Here is a 14,627-nt window from a genome sequence, read left to right as displayed (position 1 = left end):
TTTTTTGTTAGAAAAGTAATACCAGCTTGATAAGAAATGTACTCATTATCTTGCCCATGTAATTGTAACCCCTCTATATGGTATTTTCACCATAAAAAGAAAAGAAAAGTAATACCAATAAAATAATTGCCAAGAAAAGCCTATAAATATTTTAGAGTCTGTTGTTGCTTGAACACGAAAATAAAGCACATCAATTAAAGTTGTTCAAGGGTTTTAGGCAACACATACTAAAGCACAGGATGGCACGCTTCGTCCTCTCTCAAATGCCGTTTTTCACAAGTAACAAAGATGATAGGAAAGAACAGGTCAAAATTGTTGACTCTATTTACATAGAGTGCTGATGCTATGTAGACTAAAAAGAAGGAATATTTTATCCATGCAATAATCTTTTTAAAGTACAATGTGCCCTTAGATCCAGGCTTGAAGTCAATTTTTTTAGGATTAATTAATTATAGACTGTCTGATGGAAAACATGGAATGTTTGATAGAATACATGAAAGTCTTCAGTGTCCCATAGAAATCTCCCAGATCTGAATTTTTTCTCTAACTTCTTCTGTAAGAACACTTTGTAATTCAGTTCTTTACTTTATGTGTATGTGTGACATATATGTTTATGAATATGTTGTGTATATATTCTGAGGTCTCTTGTCCCATTTTACCTTGGCAATCGCATAGATACGGGTGCTGGAAGGATCTGAGAGCTCTTTTCTGAGATCCAGGTTCGATGGCCATTCTTTGTTCATTGGGAGTCGGGGAGTGAAGCCATCTACCGATGGGTGGCACATTCGCAAAGCTTTCTGGAAACTTTCCTCAAAGGTGCGACCAATAGCCATGACCTAGAAGACATAGTTAAAATTTCATAGTGCAAGGAGAAACTTAGATGTATTTTCATTTCTAGCAGAATTAAGTGTCAAATACTTTTCATAAGGACATAGAACAACAACAACAACAAAATCCTATAAGAAAGCTATTCAAATTTTTAAATATAGGATTTTGATGCTTCTCCTTTGGTCCAGGGTTTTTAGTGTAATGGGTCCATTATGTTTGTTCAGTGTTTTATGACTGAGACAATTCAGCTGTCTTTTCAGAGACTGATGAGGAAATTGCCTGTACCTGGACCGAACCATAGTAGTATTAAAATTAGGAATATAGCCAAAGTATACAGATACTTTCTCAATAAGATATTACTTGTATGCTAATGACTATCCCTCAATATCCATGACAGGCTGGTGTTTTATAACTAAACATTAATATTAATAGAACCTTGAAAATTCTAACAGGTACAGATAGACTATGATTTTTTTTAACACAGACACTAAATTCTCCATGACAAATCCAGTGTGCTTTTCCACAGTCTTTACAAGGGATTGTATACTAATCAATTACAAAAACCATGGGGGATTTATTTTGAACAAATTCAATGTGAGAACTAAACTTAAATTGGTCCTATAGCCTAACAAGTTATTTTCATTGGATGAACATTGTCTTTGAAATTTTCCACGGACTGAGATTACTATGCATTTTGTTCTCCAACTTAAAGTAACAATCAAAATGCTCTCTGCAGTACATTTTGGTCATTCTTCAAACAGACACAAATGTCCATGGCAGCTGAGGAAATCTTCATGTCAATATGTGACAAGATATATACTCAAAGATCACTAAAGCCAAATAGATGACCTTTTCACACTGATCCAAATTTTAATTATAAATTAAAAGTAAAAAGATACCCAGGAATAGGGAAGAAAGGTAATAGTAGTCTAATTCATCTATGCAATTAAGATGTCCTACCGACATCTCCGAAAATTAGATGGCATATTTCTATATTGTCTGGCTTAGAAATGGAAGAGGCAGACAGAGATCAGATGTTTCATAATGCTATAAAACTAAAAATTATTTGTGGATACTAAATAAAATTTCGAGTAACATTTAAAATTTAGCAGCAAAATAACTAATTTTATAAGTAATTCTCCATATATTTCTATTATTCTTAAGCATTTTTCGTTACATAGGGCTTAGTGGCTTAGTGGTAGAGGGCTTGCCTAACATGCATGAAGCCCTAGGTTTGATTCCTCAGAACCACATGAACAGAAAAACTAGAAGTGGCACTGTGGCTCAAGTGGTAGAGTGCCAGCCTTGAACTAAAGGAGCTCAGGGACAAGTTCAAGCCCTAGGACTGGCAAATAAATAAATAAATGGACTGAATTTACCAAAATGGTCAAAATGGCCATGTATTAAAAGCCATATGCTAGCAGTCAACTAGAGAGATGTTCTCCAGCCAAGTATCCAGTGTCCAGGCAATCTTAAGAATTTCAACTGAGTACAATTTTAGAAGCAAATTGAGGGTACAATTCAGACGCACCTCTCCCACACTCTTCATGGAGCTACCAATACGGCTAGATGTGCCATGGAAACGATCAAGATCCCAGCGTGGAATCTTGGTAACCATGTAATCCAAGCTAGGTTCAAAGCAGGCCGATGTCTTCCCAGACACAACGTTCTTGATTTCCGGAAGTGGAATTCCCAGGGCAATCTTTGCTGCAATGAATGCCAATGGGTACCTAGGAAGGACACAAATTCACTCTTTTTTTTTCTTTAAGAAAAGGGAATTATGATCAAGATATCATAAACGGATCTTTCTTAAAATCCTGGTATTACTTCACTTCACTGTATAAGACAAATTTTATCCTCTACTCTATAAGTACTGAATAGCCACTTACAAAAATAATTTGCCATGATAAATTATAGAGGCTCTTTCTATGCCAGCTATTCATTACGATAGCTTCTACCCTTCACCTCTTGAACTGCCAAACAACTTCTGTAATAAATGAAGTTAAACCTTAACTTAATATTTAACCACCAGTCAGATGATAATCTGCAAAATATTCTTCTGTAAAAGCAATGTATGTGTGTACATATATAAGTATATGTATTTGTGTATATATACACACACTAAGGAACAGAGAATCATAGCAGCTTTATTAGTGAGTTCTGTAGCAATCAAAAGATACAGTCATTACAATTTGGGGGCCTACTTCTGTCTCCAAATTGGGCTCCTTGAAAAAGTAACACTCCAGAATCTTCGATGTCCTCACACGTGCTGCCTGTTGTGGTACTTTTATTTCAGAAAAGAATTTATAGTACAATAGAATTTGATATGACTTCTCTTTTGTTTTTTTTGTTTTGTTTTGTATATATATTTTTATTGTAAAAATACTATACAGAGGGGTTACTGTTACATAAGTAAGGTAATGAGTACATTTCCTATTGAGCATTGTTACCTCCTCCTTTGTTTTTCCCCTTGGATCTGACTTCTTGATACAATTACCCGTCTCAAAGACCGATGAGTAAACTGAGGGGGATCAGTGGTTTGGCAACAGGCTTACAGGCAGAGAAGCATCAGAAGATGCTCCTGTAGAGCAACAAGCCTTCCACCACTTAATATAGTACTATGTGTTTAATTTTGTTAAAAAAATCTATAGAAGGAAATAGGTTTTGTTCATTTAAATGTCATATGTTATAGTTGATAGTAGAAGCAAAATATTTCACCTAACTTTCCTCCCATTTATTTTTGTTACCAGTTACTAAGTGGACAACAAATTTATTTGGTTGTACCATTTGTGAAGGAATGGGGAACACTGCTCAGTCTTATGGGGTCCTTCAAGTCATTTACTTTGAGATAATAGATAACTTAGTAAATTCCTATCATGCACAACCCTGCTAAAATTAAGAGAATGTACACTGAAGGTTTGAGTAGGTGAAGTATAATTATTACCAACTATTTGTTAAAGAACTATACATCTGAAGAAGTCAGTTGAAGACTAGAATTAAGGATTACTGAGCACTGTTTAGCAACATCTGCAAAGGGCAATTAAGAGGTAGATTTTTTTCATAGTTTCCTTTGTCCACCTATATTCTGATTAGTTTATGATTACCCAGCAAACAGAGCCAGCTAGACACCATTTGCCCAATGTAGCAGGACACTCATTAATAACCATGTCATGAGGTTCCATAAACAACTTGTGGCTACCATTATAAAAAGAGGAGAAGAGGTCATTTCTGAATTCATGACCGTCTTCACTAACAGTTCTGCCAGCAGAGAACTTACAAACACACTGTCTTACCCAGTAGCCTTGGAGGCCAGAGCAGAACTTCGGGACAGTCTGGCATTTACTTCAATGATGCAGTATTCCATTGAGGTAGGGTGAAGAGCAAACTGAATGTTGCATTCACCCACAATGCCCAAGTGGCGGACCACATTGATTGAAGTCCGTCTCAACATTTGAAACTCTGCATTGGAAAGTGTCTGGGCAGGGGCTACCACCACTGAATCACCTGTAAACACAAGCAGCACTCATGATATGGTGGCGTATTTTAATAACCAATTTCGGTGACTTAATCAACTTAAATAACACATTTAACAGTCTGAACATTTGTTGTGAAAATCTGAATACACACACACACACACACATACACACAAAACATATAGATGTATGCAAATCAGACAACAGCTATTCCCACTAATTCTTGCTTTATTTGTATTATTCTGATACATTACTCATAGAAATATTTTATAATTGGCCATGTTCAGCCAGCAATGAAAGCTTCAATTGTCTACTTACTGGATTAACATTAGCTTCTTCCATTTCCCTTCTTTTCATCCTTCTCAAATTCCCTAGAGTTCTTCATAACATCGAATACTATCTCACTTTTACCCAGACTGGTTCACTGATCTGTTTTCTAAATATCATGTGTCTCTATCCTCCCCTTGTTTCTTATCATAGCCCATTTAGGGTCTTCATTCTCATTTTTATTTTCTATACCTCTTTCCAGAAGGTCCTTTTCTGCCTCAAGAAGCCTCTCTCTAACACTGCCAGCTACACAACCATTCCTCTCATTCTCTTTAAGACTAAAATCATCTTGAAAATTTGGAGATTCGTCTTATCCCTCATTAACACAAAATTCCATTCAATGGCTGGTAAACATCCAAACATGTAAAACTACCAAGTTAAATCTTCATTCTTGTATAGAATTCAAAACTGCCAAAACAAGTTTTTTTATATAAAAGATGTTGATTTGTTAGCTTACTTAATATTATTCTACTCTAGTTGTCAACCTAATTCTCTCTTCTTTCTTAACAATTTTCTTTCTACTGCCCAATAAATCAGAATGTAAAGCTATGTCAAAGCCTGACCCCATTCTCTCCTCTTTCCTAACCTGTCTTTAAATACTCCTTGTATGCCTCCTGGTTTAATCATTTCTTTATAACATGTGACCCCTAATGACCTTATATCATCTTTATTTATTTGTATCTTCTCTCTCACTCTCTTTTTTTTTTTTTGGTCAGTCTTGGGGCCTGAACTCTGGGCTTGGGCATTGTCCCTCAGCTCTTCAGCTCAAGGCTAGCACTCTACCACTTGAGCCACAGGGCCAGTTCCAGCTTTTTCTGATTATGTGGTGCTGAGGAATCGAACCCAGGGCCTCATGCATGCAAGGTGAGCACTCTACCACTAAGCCACCTTCTGAGCCCTTCTTCTCTTAAGTCTTACGTCTACATGTTTGACTCTAAGAGATTCACTTACATTTAAATTTAGCCTTTCTTCGATGCAATACTTATCTTTGTTTTCTCATCCAACTAGTCTACCTTATTTGAAGCTATTTTCTCTATCTTGTGGTGATAACACCTCTATTTTTAAGCTGTATCAACTGTTCTTTTTACTACTAACACAAAGCCATAGGTTTTTAACCTCAGTCTCATTGCTTATATTTGTCCCTCTTTGAGGAATTAAGAAATCAAGATAATAACATCATGATTTTGTAAAGATCATACTAAATTCCAATACAAAAAGATACTACGGGGAGCAGAGGGAGGGGAGGATGGGAGGGCAGGGATGGGAAGGGGAAACAAAGGAGGAGGCAACAATGCTTGATAAGAAATGTACTCATTACCTTGCTCAAGTAATTGTAACCCTTCTGTATGGTATTTTCACAATAAAAAACTTATTAATAATAAAAGCTACTACATATGCATGTGAGTTGTACACACACACACATCAAAGGTTAGTCTGTCAGAAAAAGTAACATACTTCATAAGAGTTTCCATGACACCAAAGCCAAGAGCTAAAAGTGTGACCCTACTTCATGAAGATTCTTTGCCTACCTGTATGAACACCCATGGCATCAACATTCTCCATGTTACACACAGTGACACAATTATCATCAGCATCTCGGACTACTTCATATTCTATTTCTTTCCAGCCTGTCACTGATCTCTCCACCAGAATCTGGTTGGTCATTGCAAAAGCCTGGAAATTGGTGATAGAAGTTACCAATGACTAAGAAAAGGAAACACCTTAAATTAGGATATGTAGCATAATGCCATTCCTGCATCCTGGTCAGCACAGAAGTGCTGAGCCTGACTTCAGCCCTCCCTGTCCTTCTGAAAGCACAAGGTGTCAGAAAAATCAGTAAGCCCAGGAATAGCACCATTGCTGAATGTGCTTGATTTGCATTATTGAGGCTTGCCATTCAAAGTGCTGATATGACATTAAATCAAACTAATTTAGGAAAAAGTGAAAATAATTGAGCAATCAGGCAGCGGGAAATGAAATTATTTCAGCAGCTAGGCTTCTGTGAAACCAGAAAATGTGATAAGTACAAATGAATGTGGAAAAAATAAGCCTAAAGATGCTGGCTTTCTCTAAAATAGCTGAGGGTGATTGGTACAGTGACACACACAATAAAAGTCGACTGACGCTGATGAGGGGGAGAAAAGAGATAATGATGGTTGTAAACAGTGAGCCAAGATGGCATATAAAACTTGGGGATGAGAAGAATCATATGGGGCTATTATCATGGTTAATCACTACCTAAGTGCTTAAATACTCTGAATCATATATCATGCATGCGTGATTAGACAGCCATGAATTAGTATAATTATCATTTCATATTTACTTCATATCTACCGATAGTAGAATACTGAACCCAAAAGAGGCCATTTCTGACCTTAGGATACACACTGAAGGACATTTTAAGATGGAAATGTCCCTTGGTTTCATTATATATTTGACTTGGGACGGTACTATGTATGAGTTTCAAAAAAAAATATTTGTAGGATGAATAAGGAAATAACTAAACTAAAATGTTATCCTAATATATTTCAACCTTTTCTAGTTTTAGTCATCATTACTGTCTGCAGCACATGCAACTGAAAATATGATACATTGTCCCCACAGATGACCATAACGGGGTGAGGTAGTGGAGCCATTGTTAACAACTTCATGATTATTAAATTGTCAAGTGAGTTGCCTAAAAAGAGAGCAAGTTTAGGAAACAAAGAGTAACTCTGGAAAAGCTTTTTTATATTTGAAAGGAGTAAAATCAATATTTGGGTACAAATAATATTGCGATCTTTTTTCTACCTTTGATAATTTTTCTTTCTCTTAAGCCTAAGATTTTATACAGACATTTAATTTAAGGACCTAAAGCAGTTTAGTGCAGCTTCTTGTGGTACTAATTATAATGTCACAATAATAAGAAAGTGGCTTAGATTATATTGTTACTTCATTTCTGGGGGGGGGGGGGATGAACATTTTTCAAGGAAAATCAATCAATAGTTATCAATTATATTAGCAAAATATAAAGATATATCCCATTCTCCTGCCTTGGTAGCTTTGTATATTAAATATTTTAGAATTGAGGAGTGAAAATAAATTTTAATGAAAAATAAATATATATTGTCATTATTGCTACTAATAATGACACTGAAAATAATAAGCATATTTGGAACATCTAATTGCTATAGTAAATAATTTTTATACCTCCACAAATATGGTCTTGAATGATTCAGGAATTCAGCACTGAAACAAAATTGTGTATTAGATACACCCCCATCTTGCTTTTAGATTGCTTAGGTTGTTGTTTGCTGTTTGTTTCCTTGTGTTTTGTTTTTGTTTGGGGTTTGTGTAATTTGGGGAACTTTAGGTCAACTAAACCCAAGTTCTTGGCCTATAGGTATAGTTACTTAAATATATACAATTGTATCATTCAGTTTAAATATCCAACATTAATAAGTCAGGGGTCTTTTATCACTTCATTCTAAAAATAAGAAATGGCCAATCATGGTTTGTACCTGATTAATATCTGAGGATCATAGTTCCATATCAGCCCTGACAGGAAACTTCATGAGACTCATTATCTCAAATTGACCACCAAAATCACAGAAGTAGAGGTGTAGTTCAAGTGGTAGGATGCCAGCATTGAGTAGACAAAGCTAAAGGGCTATGCCCAGGCACTGAGGGCTCAAGCTCCAGTACCTAAACACACACGTGTGTGTGCACACGCAGACACACAAATGAAAGATAAAACTACAAGCTGTACTTATAAGCACTTCCCCAACAACTTCCTGCAAGTTTCTGGGTTCACTCCACACTCCAGTTTCAGTTACACAACACCAGGTCCCACATCTGCCCACTCAGACAAAGTTAACACAGAGCCCTAAATTACATGTCTCTGTTCTATGAAAACACAATACAGACAAAAATCTCTAGAACATTGTCTTTTATGTTCATCTCTGAGACTGTCTTCATTTTTCTAAGATACTTTCTTTTTTTTTTTTTTTTTGGTTTGTCGTGGGGCTTGAACTCTGGGATTGGGCGCTATCCCTGTGCTCTTCAGCTCAAGGCAAGTGCTCTACCGCTTGAGCCACAGTGCCACTTTCTAGTGGTTAATTGGAGAAAAGAGTCTCACAGACTTTTCTGCCCAGGCTGGCTTTGAACCGTAAGATACTTTCTTTAATACTTAAAAAGGTCTGAGTATATTTGTAAATGATTTGGACAGAAAATAAACCACACATATAAAACTCGTTTTCCTTTTTATGTGTGCGCAGTAGTTGGTGAAATTGTCTCATGAAACAGAGAAGCTAATACTGTTTGTAGTTGAAATATCTGAATTTGAGTTAGAGATTAGTCCAAAAATAATGGAAAAATTAGGTGGGATAATCTGGGTTTTTAGCTTAGGCACCAAAATATATTCAGCATTATGATTTGGAAATGGATTGTAAAACAGAGGAAGAGAGTTAGGCAAAGTTTCTATCACTGAATTCAATAGACTGCAAGAATAGAGATGGAATTTTAGGTTAGAATGGCATGACTGACCTAAAATAATCTGGAGTACCACTGTGTCCTTGCACAAAAACTAGAATTTAATTTCTCTCTAGTAGCTTTCTATTGACAATTGATAAGATAGTGATTTAGTCCCTAGAGGGTAATGTCTCAGCTATAAACTTTGCTGGTAGAAAGGTCATTCAAGTCATTTTTTTGTTTGGTTAGAATACTTTGTAGCAAAATACCTACTTTTGTGCCAAGGTCTATTAAGGTCTCTCTGTTGGGACAAATGCCAGAGCCTAATCCACCCAGTGCATAAGCAGAACGAATCATCACAGGGTATCCAATGTTGTCTGCAGCCTTCAGGGCCTCCTCAATCTGCAAACAAGAACAAAGATACACAACTTGAAGAGCTGACCACACTAGTAGAACATAGACAGACACCACACCCACACACACACACACGCACACACACACACACACACACACACACACACACACACACCAAAGTCAAGCAATTCAGTTACATACATCAATTTGGGGAGAATAAGTAGAAAGAAGAAATGTTCTATCATTCCCTTGTCTCTTCCAAAAACATACAGGTTAAATGTAAATGTAAAAGTAAATCCTAGAATTCTACACTTGAGGACTTTTAATGAAAAAGATTTTCCACCAATGAAGACTTAGGAATACTGTGTTGAAATAAGGTTTTTCATTTTTCAAGTTCAGTGTGGGAATAGTCTCAGAAGCTCAGAATTTTTTTTAATTTTCAAAACACAACATATGGTGCCTATATTTTTCCGTCATGGAATATTATTACACTACCAATGGGAATGTCATTATACCTTTCCCAGATGCCTCTTTCTCATCCTAGGGAAGCAAGGACATAATTATACCTGGCAATGAAAAACTAAATGTATGGCAAGAGCTTTCCAATATTCAGTAGAGCTACCTTGGGATCATTCTAGATTGACAGCTGTGTAGCATGGCATCTACTTGGTAGCATTCTTTTCTGAAAAATATAGATCTGACTCTCATTCTTCCATCCATACCTGCCTGGTATCCCTATGGACTGGGCTATTCCCACAATGGGAAAATTCCATTTAAGACTGCCTCTGCTACCTCCCAGTTCACCAAATATATTCTTGACATTAAAAATAAAATCAAGAACAACACTGATGTACAGACAGTTGATTAGTTGATTTTTTTCTTTCATCTAGTTGATTTTGTTTTGGCCTGATGACTAGTAACAGCCAATCAGGGAGAACAGAGAACAATGGAAAATGAGAAATAGAAAAGTAAAATCATCTTCTTCCTTAAATAGATATGCCACACATTTCCCAGTCATGAGTCTTATTCACTGTCTCCATTTCATTCTAAAATGTTTATTCCATTCTATTCCAAAATATCAAAAAGTATTTTAAATCCAATCCCATCTGCAGGGCATTTGAACACAAAAGTAGGCATGACTGATCCCAGAAAAAAAGGCAAACATTGAATCACAATGCATCTGGAAATGAAGATGATGAAATAAAACACTGAAAGCTATTGGATAACAGGATTTTGTGGGGGATGGGAAAAGTGTGAGCAAGGAAGGGGGCTGATCGGTTTAATATACTGTAGATGCGTGTATGGACTATCACAGTAAAACCCTTCTGAACGTTTAACAAGAATATGAAACAGTGATCTCCCTGGGTGTGGGCAATATTGACAAGGTTAACATAGAGGGTGAGAGAGAAAAAATATAGTCGTAATATTTTCTGTACAAGTGTGAAAATAGAACAAGGAAACTTGTTCAGATTGTTTTGAGAAAGGAGAGCAGGGATGAGTTGGAATAAAAGGAGAGTTGACACTGATCAAGGTACATTGCAATGCGTATAGGGACATGTCACAGTGAAAACCCTTGTAGAATTAATGGATGCTAATAAAAATGTGGATAAAAACCACTTTGGTATAACGAGTTGGTGGAGTTCTTAGTTTCAATTCAGAATATCTGAGATTTGTTGGTATTTTCAACTGCTGGTAAACCACTTCATCTCTAGGTCTCTGTTCCTCAACATAAAATAAAATATTGATGGCTTCCCCTAAAATATCAGCTTTGAATGCTGCCATCAATACTCAGTGTTTGTTAGTGACTGACATATTCCAGGAACGAAGTGTGTAAGTATAATAAATTTAACTTTTAACCGGTATGACAAATTATTCTCCAAATAACCCAAGGCAAATATCATCCCTGTCTCTCAAGAGTAAAGGTTCCTTACTGATTCCACAGCATAACTTGGAGCAATCTTTTCATTGATCTCATTGAGTTTGTCTGAGAACAGCTGTCTGTCTTCTGTGGCCATGATGGATTCTACCGAAGTCCCCAGGACTTTCACACCATATTCCTTGAGCACACCTCTCTTGAATAATTCAACACCTATAAAAGAAATAAGAACAGGTTTTATACTCTAACACCCCGTGTCTTCATTAACTTTATATATAATATTATATATATATATCTATATACATTGACACATATATAATCTTAAAATCAAATCCACGAAGCAACCAGTCTTCAATGCAATTGCACTTACCAAAAAAATGTTCTGAAATAAAATTCTAAAACTAAAAATATGTCACTGATGTTACCATTGCTTCTATTACCACCGTTAAATATACATTGATTTTATTATCCTTATTACTATAAAGCATGGCATAACACTGACCCTGAATATTTTAGTGTATTCCTTTTTCTTCTTAGATACATACCTATAGCAAGTTCTATTATTTAAATAATCTCAGACAAACACATACCTAACTGGGTTTTTAAAAAATCAAAGTTCTTTATATTTGTACTTGCTATCTAACTTTAGATAACACTTTTATGTTTAGCATACAAATTACACTCCAATTCAATACTTCATCTACTTAAATACATTCTGATTCATGATCTAACTTGTGAGATTTGAAGCATTATAGAAAGTAGGCAGCAAGAGACAAACCAGATGCTTGGGGAAAAAAATGGTAGAGACTTGCCCACATTATCAGGAAAATACATGCAACTGTCAAATACTACAAGGCTAATCTATCAACATTAATTTGATTTTCTCAAGTACTTCTAAATCTTTTATTTTTTTGGGGGGGGGTCTGGTCGTGGGGCCTGAACTCTGGGCCTGGGCACTGTCCCTCAGCTCTTCAGCTCAAGGCTAGCACTCTACCACTTGAGCCACAGTACCACTTCTGGGTTTTTTCTTTTTGCTTATGTGGTGCTGAGGAATTGAACCCAGGGCCTCAGGCATACAAGGCAAGCGCTCTACCACTGAGCCACCTTCCCAGCCCTTATTTAAGTATTTTTATAGTGTTGGGGTTAAACCCAAAACTTCATGCATGGTAGGGAAACACTCTGCCACCAACCTGGGCACAAGCCCCTAATTCTATTGTTAATAATTTTCAGAGTTTCCATGAGAAAACAGAGATAAGGCAATGTCTTAAGGTGAAGGAAGGAAAATAAAAACCCACATGACCACTGTGGAGCATTCAAGCAAGTAGTTTCTTTGTCTTGCAGGTGTTATGTGAAATAAACTACTCCTATTCACCATATGGTATTTTTAGGTAGCTGTGTGCTAACTGCTCCCTCTACATTAGAAGAAAGGTTTTAATGAAATATAGAACAAAATAGGTAGATGCATTCAAACAAACTGCAACCCATCCCCACATGGATCAAAATTCTGCCGTGGAAATCAGAGGAACTCACCACAATTGAGAGCTGTCTGGCCACCCATGCCTAGAATGATCCCATCGGGCCGTTCTGCCTTGATGACCTCGGTAACAAACTGGGGGGTGATGGGAAGGAAGTAGACAGCATCCGCCTGCTTCAAGCCCACCTCATTGGTCTGGACAGATGCGATATTTGGGTTCATCAGGACTGTTTTGACATTTTCTTCCTGAAAGAGACAAAAATAATCGAATATCAGAATATATATAGTCTAAAGACGAGAGGGGCTACATGAAGTGAAGGGTAATTTCAGGACAAAGCTTTCAAATTAGTTTCTAAGTAAGTTATAGAAATCAAGAGGGGCTGTGAATGTGGCTTAATGGTAGAATGTTTGCCTTGCATGCAGTAGAGTACTTGCCTTGAGCTGAAGAGAGCAGGGACAGTACCCAAGCCCAGAGTTCAAGTCCCACAACACACACACACACACACACACACACACACACACAAAGTACTCAGTTGAAGGATATAAATTATTGTCCCAAATCCCTACAGGTCCTTGGAAGAAGATCTAAATAAAAAATGGAAATATTTTATACTATTTTAAATTCAAACAATCCCTAATACCTGTCATGTAACTTCTACAAATTGGTTTGATTTTTATGCTAAAACTATGAAATGCAAAAATTGAGACTAAATGAGGTTAAATGGCTTGCCCAGCTGGTACAGGGCAGTATCAGAAATCTAATCTGAGTTCCAACTTAATTCTTGTGCTTCATATTCCATTGGAATCACCTCTCAAAATTTTTAAATATTGTATAGGAAGAAGTGTATTATTACTAAGAAAATGTTGGGAAAATAAATACAGCAAGGCAAATGTAGCTTTAATATGTATTGGAACTGAAACAACTGAACCAAAACTGAAAATGTATTATCAGCAGAACTTACAGCAAGTCTCACTGATAAAGAAGAGTACTAACAAACAAGTATTTTGAGACTATCATGAATATAACAACTTTGAAAAATTATACAGGAAAAGATATACACAAATAAGTATCCATTGATTCTTAAATATAATTTTTAACCATTTGTAGTAAGTTCATAATCTCTCTATTCTGTGTCATTCCAATTCATACACCAATATATGCATTAGACAATTGTTTATAACTCTTTGTAAGTCCATCTATTAATCTATTCAATCACAATATGATATCTAATGATTCTTATTTTTTAATTCAGGTGAATATAAGAAACATAAGAATGAAATGGAAATAGTAAATCTTGATAAAATTCCAAATTAACATAAAAACACTACTTAAAAAATATTACTTCAGGGGAGGGGGGAGGCTGGGAAGGGATGTGAAGGGTAAACAAAGGAGGAGGCTGCAATGCTTGGTAAGAAATGTACGCATTATCCTGCCCATGTAATTGTAACTCCTCTGTACAGTATGTTCACAAATAAAATAAAATTAAATTAAAAAAAAATATTACTTCAGGTCAGGTGCTGGTGACTCAGACCTATAGTCAACTACTCAGGAGGCTGAGATCTGAGGACAGTGGTTCAAAGATGGCTAGGGCATGAAAATCAGTGAGACACTTATCTCCAATAAACTACTCAGAAAAGGCCAGAAGTGGCACAGTGGCTTAAGTGGTAGAGTTCTAGCCATGAGTAAAAGAAGCTTAGAGATAGCATTCAGGCCCTGAGTTCAAGCCCCAGGACCAGAAGGGGGAAAAAAGCATTACTCAAAGTACACTACTTAGAAGTTTTCTAAATCTACAACACACTTACGTTCTAACCTATATAAAACAATTATCTAATAAGACACTGAAAC

The 14,627-nt window shown here is 36.2% G+C and overlaps 1 protein-coding gene across 1 annotated transcript in view; it reads right to left on the bottom strand.

The window, feature by feature from the left end:
• Cps1 (carbamoyl-phosphate synthase 1, mitochondrial) overlaps nucleotides 1-14,627 on the bottom strand; it is a 109,486-nt gene that overhangs the window by 57,472 nt on the left and 37,387 nt on the right. Inside the window, exons 14-20 of the mRNA XM_013029099.1 lie at nucleotides 12,838-13,027; nucleotides 11,363-11,520; nucleotides 9,351-9,479; nucleotides 6,158-6,302; nucleotides 4,122-4,332; nucleotides 2,360-2,558; nucleotides 660-836 (exon numbers count right to left, since the gene is read on the bottom strand). Of these exons, the coding sequence (XP_012884553.1) occupies nucleotides 660-836; nucleotides 2,360-2,558; nucleotides 4,122-4,332; nucleotides 6,158-6,302; nucleotides 9,351-9,479; nucleotides 11,363-11,520; nucleotides 12,838-13,027 (1,209 nt within the window). The remainder of the gene's footprint in view (nucleotides 1-659; nucleotides 837-2,359; nucleotides 2,559-4,121; nucleotides 4,333-6,157; nucleotides 6,303-9,350; nucleotides 9,480-11,362; nucleotides 11,521-12,837; nucleotides 13,028-14,627) is intronic.

The sequence above is a fragment of the Dipodomys ordii genome, unplaced genomic scaffold (assembly GCF_000151885.1).
Source record: "Dipodomys ordii isolate 6190 unplaced genomic scaffold, Dord_2.0 Scaffold1, whole genome shotgun sequence".
NCBI classification, from domain to species: domain Eukaryota; kingdom Metazoa; phylum Chordata; class Mammalia; order Rodentia; family Heteromyidae; genus Dipodomys; species Dipodomys ordii.
This window is presented reverse-complemented; position numbering and strand designations above follow the sequence as displayed.